The following is a 12,977-nucleotide window of genomic DNA, read 5'->3' on the forward strand; positions in this document are numbered from 1 at the left end:
CTGTCTCGATTCCTGTAGTTATTGTTTCCATACCCTAAATCTCATTCTTGGCTTTCCTTCCATGGTCCTTTAGCCAATACATCTACTTCAGATCTCTCCCTTACCCTCATTGCATCATTTCCCACTTATTTATACCTTGCTCTTCCTATTCAAGTGCCTGGAAAAGTTTTCTGCTGCTTTTCGACCATGATCAGCAAAGACAACTTAGCTGGACTCGTGCTGATTTTCACTGTATTCCTAGACTTCACTGGCCATCCCCATCTTACTTGGCTGACAGGTCATTTTTCCATTCCTTGTTAGCTTTTTATTTTTCTCTGTTTGTTTGAGGCGTCCATTACCTGGTTAGTTTGCAAGCCCTGCCTTACAAGTTTAGTTGAGATTTAAGGTCCTCATAATTCCTGCCCTCTTATCCTGTAGAGAGCCCAGGTTTTGGCTAGTCATCCCAGCTGACTTCATGGCAACTCCCTTGTATCAGCTCCAAACCCCTTAGTTACAGGCATCCTTGCATTTAAGCTGAACTGATTCAACTTTTCAGCATGCAATACAGCGTTCAACCCTGCAATCTGTGCTTCTTCCTCTGCCAGGGCTGTGAGCCTCAGCCCGCTCCTTATCACGGGTCTGCTCTCCAAAGCTTTATCTCCCATGCCATTCCCTACTCTCCTTTTATGCAAGACTGCCTTCAGGTCACAGCCTGAACTCTACCGTCATCTTTAAGTGCACATCTAGTCTAAGGTGAATTTTATCAGCCTAAATAGTTTCTGTCATTGCCTACCCAAAGCCAAGGTACAGCTTCTGTATCTCGTCATCTCAGTCTTGCAGCGTAAGTGCTCAGGACTCCTCCAGCACTGCCACCACCACATCTTCTCCTATCTACCCTTGAGAAAGGAATGACATAAATACCCCAAGCTCTCCTGCCAGACCCATTTCTCATTCCTTTCCTTTCTCTGCCGCCCTGGTCCATGGCTGCAGTGCTTCCTCAGTCTTTTGCCTATACAACAGCCCTGCAGCCTTAGTTAAGCTCAGCTGCAGCCTCATATTCCCTTCAGAGTGCACTTTCTTCTCATTTTAGAAAAATGCAGTCCAAGTTGCAAAGCTTATTAAATATGTACCGAAACCAATAAACCACCAAGTGACAGATAAACAAATTACCTTCTCCTCAGGCAACCTCCTCGGAAGGTTACTTCTCCCTCCCCTGGGAAGCACAAGATCTCTCATTTATGTGATGTCCTGATAACACGCGCAGCTCTGCGCTACAATAATGACAATAATACAAATCGCATGCTTCAGGGCTTCAGCCACTTGCCTGCTGAATCCAGGAAGGGACTGTTTCCCTTAGTGCAAGATTGGCCAGACTTTTTTGATGACTTCTTTGCCTCCTTCTGAAGCACCAAGGATCAGGAGTACAGGACAGACAGTGAAGAAAGTACCAGTTGAAAGAGGGAGGACCGATCTGGATAATTTGCTGACCAGATTTATTACTGAATTTGGCAATAAATACTATTCCAGTCTTCCACTGTCCTTTCAGACTGGTGAGGCGTTCATTTTCTCTTACCTTCTTGGATCTCTCTTAGTACATCTCAGGTCTGTGACTGCAACGTACCTCTGCTTCCTCTCTTTTCGGAGGTATGGCTCCCATCTCTTCGACTTGCCAGGTCAGAAATATCTTCACTTGTCTTAATTTATTGGCATCAATATATGCTGTAGAAATTTAATGGTATATAGAGGAAACCAAGGCAGGTAATTTAACTTTCCCCTCCGTCTACTCAGCACTGCTGAGGCTCACCTGGAGTACTGTGTCCAGGTCTGGGCTCCCCAGCACAAGACAGACATGGACTTACTGGAGTGAGCTCAGCAAAGGACCATGAAGGTGGTTAAGGGACTGGAACACCTGACCTACGAGGAGAGATGGAGAGAGCTGGGACTGCTCAGCCTGGAGAAGAGGTACGTAAGTACTTGACGGTGGAGTAAAAAAGATGAAGCCAGGCTCCTCTTAGTGAGGCGGAGCGACAGGACAAGAGGCAGTGGGCACACACTGAAATACAGGAAATTTTTAAGTATAAGAAAAATCTTTTTTACTGTAAGAGCAAGCACTGGCACAGGTTGCCCAGAGAAGTCGTAGAGTCTCCATCCTTGCAGATACTCAAACCCTGGCTGGACACGGCCCCGAGCAACCTGCTCCAGCTGACCCTGCGTGAGCAGTTGGGTTGGAGGAGCTGATCTCACCGGTGCCTGTCAGGCTCAGCGAGTCTTGGTTCTGCAACCTAACAGACTCCTCTGGCCTAAAATGCTGTGAAATTGGTCCAAGTCACAGCTTTCAACTGCTCACTTAAAGCAAAAGAGATGACTAAATAGCCAGATGTTGAGAGAAATGGGCTTGCTCAATCGCACCATGGTTGTTTACATCAACTGCCTCAGGGTTGGCAGTTGGCATAACTAAGGTATGAAACAACCAACCACCGCTTGCTTGAGTCTTGGTGCTGTAAGAATCACCTAACTGGGTGCCCAGACCCAAACCTCCAGCAAACACGCAAGGCTTCGCCCAAAAGGGAGAGGGGGCCTTGCTGAACCCCAGAGCAACTGGTGATGGCCACTAGTGGACTCCACAAAGGGCGGACGCTGTCATGCCTGCCACCATGCCTGCAGACTTCCCACCGGCGGCAAAAGCAGTCCGTTAGCACGTTCTTTGCCAAGTTACTTGACCTAAAACAAGCTTTTGACAGGGATGACAGAGCCAAGGCAGCCCTTCCCTTTGCAATCGCGTGCCACGGCAGAATACTGCCCAGAGCACACAGCTGTCTGTCAGCTTGATGAAACACGGTGTCGCATATAAAACTGAAACTGCCCTCAAGTTATTTAAAAAATTAAAAAAAAAAAATTCAAAGCCTCATAAAACATACATTTTATAATGCTTACCAGGCTTGATACCACAAAGTCAGCTCAGCAAGACAAGAAAAAAAAAAATCCCCTACCTCTAGCTCCATCAACTCCTCCTTTTTGTGACTCCCATGGAGGTGGCTGCAAGTCCTCTGTGTTTTCAGATATGTACGAACATACACATATGAACACATGTGAACTTGGATAGATTTTTTCCTAAATCACTGAAGAACCAGAAAGTTCATCCTTTTGCATGCCAAAAATGGCTATTTTTAGCAGAATCAAACATCCTCCCAAAAGCAGCTAAGAAAGTGATCTGCGCACTATTTTCCAAGTGGTTGCTTTGGTGCTTGTGGTTTTTTAACGTTTGAAATAGCTGATTCTCACATCCCTCTCTTTGTGAAGGAAGTGGGAAGATTCACGGATCTGACTAATCTGAGCAACAGTACCTTGAAAAAAGAAGGGAAACTGATTTCTAAGGACTAAAATTGTTAATTCAGTTTGAACCTAGAAAGTGTCCCTACATGTTCATTTTTGACACTCTGAACTCCACTGTTTCACTAAGAACCAAAGCTAAAGTGAGAGAGGACAGATCAGGTCCGTGCTAACAAGCAGCATCTTTTGGTGCTTGTTTTCAGCCCTGCTTTCTGACTTCAGTTTTGCTGACCAGGTTCTCAGGAGAAAGCCAAATTATACCCAAGCTTCTCTAGAGGCTCCAGACGATCCTCCTCTGGCAATAAAAAAGGGTGTCAAGAAAAATGCTGAAAGAATTTATATCTGTGCCTGACAGTTGGCAACTCTGGCACAAGCTTAAGCAGGGTTAAACCTACTGCAATTTGGAGGGAAACCCTGGACAAAATTTGCATGTTGTCTTCTTCAGAAAATGTATGCCAAGAGCTGATACACTTCATGTTTAATAGCTGTTGAAAAGGAAAATTATGATAGTGCAGAAAATATAATACATGTATCCAATATACTATCTCACACAGTGGGAATAAAGTGGTTAAAAAAATACAGTAAATCCTGATGTAGGCACTAATGATATTTTTGGCAGTAAAGCAGCATATTTGGTAAGAAGGAAGAAACCTGTAACTGGGAGACATACTCCAGAGCATGGCACGTCACTGAGTGAGGCCACGAAATCCAAAACTCAGCCTTCAGTGGGTTTTTCTTCAAATTCATCTACGGCTCCTTCTGCAGCAGGAAAAAAGGACGGACAGATGGAAGAGATGGGATGTCCTGGAACGAGATAACCTTTGGAAATTTTTTTTTGTCCTTTTAGGAACATTTGAGTATAGCCGAGACTATCCCTCAGAGCCAGTCCAGAACCTGCCCCATGGTAGGATGGTAGGTAGGGCTCACCCAGAAAAGAGCCAGGCCATCTTACCTGGACACACGGGACACTGCTATTTTGCATGCTCGGGACATTTTTCATTCTTCTAAGATACAAAAGGTTCAAAAATCTCCTTACTGACGAGACAGACTTTGTGCATTTCCTAATGCGTTACTCAGCCTGGGCTACCTCGCTCACCCATAAGCTCTTCAGCAATCGCAGCAGGCATTTGCAAACCCACTGATTTGTAGCATGGATCTTTTGGGTTAAGTCTCCCAACTGAGAGGTCTTACGCCACGCTGTCACTGCTGAGAGGAAAAAACCCTTTTTTTGCTGTTAAATTGGTTTGGGCAACTGCCAGGGCCCAACTTAAATGAAAGCAGACAGCACACGTTGCACTGCCCAACAGTACTGCTCTCTGTTGCACAACGTGCCCGCCGAGCACTAGCTCAGGCGCCGCCGCAGCAAACCTTACCTGAGGTAACCTACAGCGGTTCCGCTAGCACATACGCAGGGCCGCACCGGCAAGTAAAGCGGTCACTCAAACTTTCACCATGGCTTTTTGCAGAGACCGTGCTCATTAACCAGATGAACAGCTTCACTGATCAGATGAATAGTTAGACTCCGCATGTCTCTCCCCTGTGCTATATTTCTACACCATCTGAAAAAAAAACCACCTTAAATCTAAAATTGATCCAGCTTCCTAGTCCCGTCTACTAGGAATTGTTTATTTTTGCCGCCTGTCATATTTTGCCAAAATTAGCAAGAGCTAAAGTGGGAAAAACACGTAAGAAAGCAGGCACCAAGCCAACATTTAATAACGCTACCTGAAAGGAGGACTAAAGCAATACCCACAACTTTGCACCATTTGGCATCGTCCATCAGTTCTTTGCAGGGTGACGGACTGTGGAAGGATGCTGAGCGCAGGTAGGGAGAAAATGAGAACACGGCGGAGTTTTGACAGTTCACCTCTGACTAAAAGAGAGAGCATCTGAAATCTGAAATGGTTGAATTTTTTTTTTCCTTAAAGGAAGGTTGTAAATGATACTAATCGACCTTTTCAAACACTCCAGATGGGGGGGGAGCACACAGAGGACACATGTTTTCTTCTGCACTCTACTTGTGGGATACATCCTACTCATTTTAGTGAAAACCCAACTCTCCAACCAGAACTTGGGGGAAGTCTGCAGATGTTCAGTAGCCTAAAACAGTTGGGTAATAAATGAACTTTTTTCTTGGTAAAGAACTGACCTTGAATCGTGAAACGAGTCATTCTTCTCTTACACCGACGGTCTTCTCCTGTCCAAAGCAAAAGAGAGCAACAAGCGCACACGTGCGTGTGCCTGCATGCGCTGCTGCGACTGAGCCAGCAAGAAAGGGAAGAGTGCGTAAGTTCATGCACATTTTTATTGAGTAGTAATATAAAATGCTTCTTTCATTGTTACAAGTGCATGCTTTGATTGCCAACATTTCGAAGTCAAATTACAAAGGCAAGGCTGTAGGCTGTAGTGAATTACTTGGGCACTTATACAATTGTTAAAAAATATCAATGGACTGTTTTGTTTTGTTTCTTTTTCTTTTTTAGAATGAACCAGTTGAAACCCGTAACTGATATACAAAGGGAAAAAAGTGAAAAAATTACACATTTTGTGGCACATGACAGAACAAAACAAAATGACTAAACCATTATGACATTAACAGTTATCATGCATTTAGAATTTCACATGTAACTACAAACTTATTTAAATTTCACAAGGTTTGCTAAACATGCTACCCATCTATATGTGCACTGACAAGCTTATGTTAAAAACTTTAAGAATACTCTCCCCTTAGATTTTTCAAAGCTTTTTTTTTGATTACAAAATTTCAAAGGCATTAAGCATTTTTTTTTAGAGAATATAAAGTACGCCGTATACATACATTTCCAGTATAAGTCAGACCACTAAGCGCATTACAGTCCCATACAGGCCTATACAGCCATTTTTTCTTAAAAAACATGCATAGGCAGATTTTTACAGAATATAGATGCTTTTCACTGCACTTAATATGGTGTCTTGTTCACTATACTTAAAAATGCACCACTCATAAATATTTAAATTCAGCAAGCCACAACCAAGACTTGATTTACCAAAAAAACCCAGAAAACCCCCCAAACCAAACCCCCCTAAATATAAACAGCAAAAAAAGATAAATGTTATCATTATTCCAGTTTTTTTTTTTTTAAAACAAAGAAAAGGATAATTGCTGCCAAATTAGTAAGATAAGTGTTATATTTAAAGAAGGGCATTGAAGCACACTAAAGAAACCTGAGGTAAGCATAATCTGTACAAAATTAAACTGTCGCTCTCGCTCGCGCTCTCACTCTCTCTCTCTTTCTCTTTTTTTTTTGGCATTTTAAACAAATTTCCAACATTCTTTTTTTTTTCTTTTTTTCTCTATATTTTTAAAGACTGCCTAATTTATTTCATAGCCATTGTCTGACAAGAGTAGCAAAACATTTTCAATAAATAGTCCTTATTTAGTTTGTACATTTTGTTAAAAATGTTTCGATGTTGTCCATGTTTAGTGCTGCAACTGTAAACGTACAATAGTTAGTAAGAAATTAAACAAAGTTTTCATGTCCAGTAACATAATAAAAGGCCTTTCAGTAACATATCTAGACGTTCCCAATGCAGTAGGAAAACATGTTCATTCCCCTAACTTTGCAATATATACCAGCATGAGCTTTCATTTTTCTACAAGCATTTTAAAGGCATATCCAAAGGAGGTGTCTCTCCCCCACCCCCCCTCCCACCAAATTAAAAGTTGACGATCTCTTCGTAGATGATTTTTGTAAACTGGATCCAACACCTGGCCCCCAGAGCAAGTAAGCTATTATCAGAGGCAAGAACATCCCACTGCTGATGTGCAGCAACCCCATCGCGCCCTGCAGCTCAACCCCCCTCCCAGACAGTGGTCACTGAATATTGCTGCTATTACTGCCGTTGCTGTCCGTGCCATTAGTCTCTGTGGAGATTGCCTTGTTGATGGAGTTAAGGTTGGCATCGGATGGCACGTCTCTGCGCGGAGGCATTCGCTCATTAATTCGATCTAAGCCTTTGGCCTCTTCGAAGCTAGTGATCTTATGCTGGGGTGAAAATCCTTTGATAGCTAAATAAAGGATTATTAAAAAGTAAAATTAGCAAGGTAAAACTCTCGGCAGCTTTTCCCCCAACTTAGCAATGAGTGCAAAAGTCCTTCGTTGTGAAGGCGGCAATGAGAAGATCTGACAACATGACCGACTCCTTACCGTACTCAGAAAGAGCTGGGGGTTAACCACCACCGTCTCTTGCAACACAACTATTTTTTTCAACAAGGTCAAATGCCAATATTTTGTTGTCCGCTGGGGCTCAGCTTAAAACGCTAAGAAGCTGACATGAAACTACAGTTTGCAATTAGGAACCAGGCTCGGGGCGCAGCTGTGAGCCGGGGAGTTAGCATTTGTCATCATCACTTACAGCCTTAAAGACTCCGTGCCTCGCCGTAACATCCTTAATCAGGCAAAACTCCCATTTGACTTTTCAAAGACCAGGGGAAAAAGCACTGGCCGGTTACAGATGGTGATGACACGGTGAGGCCAGTTTGCAGGATACACATTAAAGCTATGGGAGATCTGGGGCGACCCTACAACAGGTTGCCTTATGTTCTCAACACAGGCGAGCTGCTTGTTGATCGCTCGGAGCTGTTACTCTCCCCAACACGTCCCCGGACTTCTAGAAAGCAGCTTGAGTCAAACAGCGGTAACGCTGTGCGACACGGACCAGGGATATCGTCATTTTGGCGCATTCGTACAATTTCACTTTGGAAACGCACTGACAAAGGACCAAAGTTCCAACTGAACCTGAGGACTTTTGATCTGCCCTTCAGCAGCGACGTTGATGAGGCCACAGCGACCTCAGAAGGCAGCCACAGGCTGGGGAATGTATTTGTAGAGTGTGATTTTTATTTTATTTCATTTTTTTTCCTCTCTTTAATTGAAGAGTTGAAGATCTTTAGATTTAAAGCAAAAGAGAAAAAAGCACCGTAGGCAAACAGCAGGTCACAGCTCTTTAGATCATTTGTCATAGCCTTCTGTGTGTTTTTCTCTTATCTGCACCAAATCAATGCACTGCACTTCCAGAACTGGCACTTTTGCTATGCCTCTATCTTAACATGCCATAGAGCAGAAATGGTGTGTTAGTACCAGGAAACTGCAAACTCCCTGGGGAGAAAATGGTAAGGGAGTTTCAAAGATCAAATTCAATATTCCTTCCCTCCCTTCTCTTTACCCCAAAGTACTCCTGCCCTCTTTCCAATATGCAGTCCCGATTCTGGACAAGCTGGTAACTTCTGTGGGGAAAAAAAAAGCGAACAAACCCCAACCCCCAGAACATCCCTGGTACCAATCTACCACTCCTTGCATTTTAGGGGGAGTGAGAAAAGCGTTTTCATGCTGGTATTTTTGCCAACCATTCCTGTGAAAATGGATAGATCCTCTTTGCCTCAGGATTTAGTTCCTTAGCCAGTTTCACAAACGTTGTATTGGAACTTTGTGAAGTGCATGGGTTTTAACACATATTATATACTTCAACTCAAAAAACCAACAACAACATAATGGTGATTAGTCAAGTGAGCAGGGATGGAGCTGTGAAAACAGAACGGGCCCTACACTGAGTTTTTTCAAGGTTGGTTTTTCTCTTTTTTTTTTTTTTATCTTCTACCACAAAAATGAAGATGTCTAACAAGCACCCAGGCCAATCCCTTAAAGCAATAGTTTAATGGATAGCCGTGTTGAAGCTGAAACACTTGCTGTGTCCTGGAGCTTGCCAGTAGCACAGCCCAGTTGTGGCATCCGGCCCTGAATCAAACTGCAGAGGGACAACTGGGAAAGGACGAAACATTTTCTCCATCGTTAGCTTCGTCTACGTAGAGTAGTCATTAACGACTATGGTTACAGCGTCTAACTAGCGAGGATGGCAAATCAAGAATTAACTCGAAGGGTGCATACTGTTGGAATGGGGGCACATTCAATCGATCGTGTTTCAAGCAGACACATTATCGTCTGGAATACTGAGGAAGGTGCTCTGCTGTAGTTGCTGGTCAGACAACGAGTATTAGCAGTTTACATTGAGAGTATACTAAAACACAACACAGTCACAGAAAATCACAGAAAACAGCCAAACTGTCAACGAGAATGCACACTGCAGATTAGAGATTGCCAATAGGAATAGATAATTCCAACATAAATAGCAGCTTACTCACTGCTATTTAGAAAGCAGTTGTATTTTCTCTTACTTGTTTGTTCTGTAATTTTATTCACTGCTTTACAAAAATCAAAAACAAATTCAACTGGCCAAAAGGGCACATCTTACCAACAGACAGCAATCATCAGATTTTTTTTTAAATCAACTAAAAAAAAAATACCCACAGAAAATTTGAGAGGGGCAAGAACAAAATACAACTGAAGAATTTTGTTTTAAAGGGGAATTCTGAAAAGTCTTCTTCCAAAACTTTATAATGCTGAATGAATATTGCACATCTACATTGCAATACATGATTGCTCAGGTTTTAACCGTAGTGATAAAAATTGCTTAAGGGTTAAATTAGAGGTCTGTCAATAAAGCACCATCGTTTTCAATGCTAAACATTCAGAAATCTCTGAGGCAGCCAGTCACTTTATATTTGTAGCTAAAATGGTGCTGGTGTTAATGGTTGCTCTAATGTAAATATCCAGTGTGTAAACTGCCACTACCAGAGGAAGCAGACATCTTGCAGACAAATGTCTCATGTTGCTTTACTTTTAAAGAGAAACAGAAACATGCTGAACTGTAACAAAAGACCAATAATTTTTTTTTTACTAGTGACCTAAAAGAAAGGAAACAAACTGAAGCAAAAAAGAAAAAGGGGGGAAAAAAAGGCAACAAAAAGAGAGAATATTTATAAATGCTGTGTGTTTTCCTCGACCACAGATTGCTGAGGATGGCTTGGGGCAGAGGCAAGACCCAGCCTCCAGCGCACAGCTTTTGAGCTATGTGTCACAGAGCATTTACGAGCTGCTGCCGAGTTATGTCCTGTGAAATCCAAGTCCCCTGATCTCCTCCTGTGGCATTACTCAGTGCTTAGTTCAACATACAGCAATTCCAGCGTGACTGTAACTTTCAGAAAGAAAAAAACCACAACGACAGCAACAGAAAAAAAAGGAAAAACATTTTCCCCTTTAAAGCAATTACATTTTGGTTAATACCGAGCCACGATTGTTAGCCCAACACCCACACAATCTGTACAAGCTACAGCAAAATGAATACACCCAGCAGAGCCCTTATCTGTTGTGGCACCAACAGAAAGGGGACTGGCCAATTTACCTTCATCAGCCTCAATAGCCTCAACAGTAGCTGAAGAGAAGAAAGGGGTAGCAAAACGAATGAGAAAAATGAGCAGAGGATTTTAACTCTAAGAACAAGTCAGTGAATAGCAAAGGAGCTACAACACTAATGTTACTGTAAGTGCTGGATTTTGGCAAAACAGACACACAGAGCAATGCTTACACAGAAACAATAATTTGCAGATTGACTTAAGCTATAGTTTGTTTTGAAGCAGAAGTTTCACAAACTAAAAGTTTTTCAAGACACATTTGAGTAGTTTTCTTTTGACTCAAAAGAACTGCAAAATGAAAATGTCTTCCATATTGCGCATCTGACCTGAAAAGGTCATGGTATAATTCTCCCGGCTTTGAATAAGAGCAGTTTGATTTGCCCTGTCAAAAGAGAACGAAAAATGGCATAAAGCCATCGCGCAAAATTCGTACCACTTACGATGTCAGCTTGAAAGGTATTAGCTGCCAGTACAAGGCAAGAGAGCCACATACACAACTTCTCAGAAGGATTTTTTTCTCTCTCCTGACTAAAAGAAACCTCCCCACAGCATGGGACGGAGTTTGCGCAGACAGCTTTGCCTTTGCTTGCAATCTCGCCCAGTCTGCTCCATCTGTAAGCGTCCTTTTTGTCAACCCAGTCTCTGAAAACAGCTTTCTTCTAATATTTTATTTACATCAATGCACATAGATACAAGATTGAAAGCTGTTGGGCCTCCAAAATTGCAAAGCCTGGTTAGAGAGAGAAAAGTTTGTAACCAGGAGGTTGCTGCAGTGTTATGAATACCATGTTACCACTGTTTTGAAACCATTCATTGTTCTTAAAGACAATTTCATTTGACTTCTACCCATCAGCTTTGGCATGAATTTGGTTCTACAGTCAGAGATTTAGAAGCTGATGCAAATCAGCAAATGCAGTCCAATATAGCAATGGTACAGCTCAAATATTTAAAAAGAAATTTTGATTTTCAAGAACTTCTCTGGTTTAAAGAACAGCTCAAGAAGCCAAGTTCTTAGGAATTCCTCTCTTCTTTTTTGTCTTATTTTCCCCTATGTAAAAGCTTTTTTTTGTCCTCCATAAAACCCAAACATTTTTTTTTTGTAGTTGGGATGTTATATATGGATTGAGATCAATACTGAAATATGTATACTATTATCTTGCTGCGTGGGGAAATGAGAGGAGCTAACCCGCACGCACCAAGGTAAGCCTATGCCTCTCAAGCTACCCAGCAAGAGAGATGGCAAAGATCAAGGAACGAAACCAATACAAACTTAAAAGAAAAGAAAACATGATAACTAGGATGAGAAATTAAAATGAATAACCAGATCCAAACCAGCACTGACACATTAGAAAAAAATGACGACTAAAATGTATACTTCCACAACAGAACATACTACTCATATTTTCTGTTAATACAGATGGTAATATGAATGTGCGCTTAACAGAAACTATGTAAACTTCAGATTATTTGGTGAATGGGGTACTACGTGTTAACTAATGCAGAAGTTTGTGTATAGTAATGTTTTACTAAGCCAGAATACTGCAGTATGAGGAGAATTTCCTTTTAGCCATCATAACAAGAACTTCAGGCAACTTTCTCAAATTCATTTCAGTTCCTAATATTTTGCAAGGGCAACAATAACAGTTTCTTTGGACCAAATTTTCTGACAAATGTAAAGCAACTATATGGAGAAAAGCCTAGGTAAAGACCACAACCCCATTAAGAAAGGCATCCTGTGGAATCATATTGCAGCATTTTCAAAGCAGAACGTTACTATGTCCGTAACACACAAGTCATCAAAAAGAAAAAAGGGAAGGGAAAAAAGGGGAAAAGGTTTACCACCGTATACCTGAATCTTCTGGGTAAAAGAGACAGTAAAGGGAAAAATACGGAGAAAGAATGCTCCAGGAAAGAAACAGGAAAACAAGAGGCTGAGACTGTGTTAAGGTTATAAAGCATTTCTATTTCTTACATCTACTGCCAACAGAACCTCAATAAGTGAGAGACATTCTTGTGTGCCTGCAATATACTCTACAGCAATACAGACAGAAAAAAAGGAGAGCTTACAGTAGTAAATTAAATACTTTGCAGCTCCTTATTCCAAAAGGAATATTTCATCAAAGGCAGCCCTACTATAGACTTACAGATTTGCTGCAACAAGAAGCACTTGGAATCAAACTGAACTGACAATTTGTATTGTGTTAGTGTACAAGGCAAACGCGGTGTCTGTAAGAGCCTCCCTTCACTTGGGCTTAAATCAGAGCAAAATTGTTCTCATGCTGTCACCTAGAATTGCTAGGAGAGAAAATCTAATTCTAGAGCTATTTCCCATTGGTGAGTCTCTATGAGGAAGAACAAATCAGATAAAATAAGAGTTTGA

General features: G+C 41.8%; 1 protein-coding gene across 1 annotated transcript in view; it reads right to left on the reverse strand.

The window, feature by feature from the left end:
* Nucleotides 1-7,044: 7,044 nt before the first annotated feature.
* The window catches only part of PPP3CA (protein phosphatase 3 catalytic subunit alpha), a 192,022-nt gene continuing 186,089 nt past the window's right edge, over nucleotides 7,045-12,977 (reverse strand). Inside the window, exons 13-14 of the mRNA XM_059817411.1 lie at nucleotides 10,588-10,617; nucleotides 7,045-7,357 (exon numbers count right to left, since the gene is read on the reverse strand). Coding sequence (XP_059673394.1) covers nucleotides 7,164-7,357; nucleotides 10,588-10,617 — 224 coding nt within the window. The 3' untranslated portion in view covers nucleotides 7,045-7,163. The remainder of the gene's footprint in view (nucleotides 7,358-10,587; nucleotides 10,618-12,977) is intronic.

Source organism: Gavia stellata, chromosome 5 (genome assembly GCF_030936135.1).
Source record: "Gavia stellata isolate bGavSte3 chromosome 5, bGavSte3.hap2, whole genome shotgun sequence".
Lineage (NCBI taxonomy): Eukaryota > Metazoa > Chordata > Aves > Gaviiformes > Gaviidae > Gavia > Gavia stellata.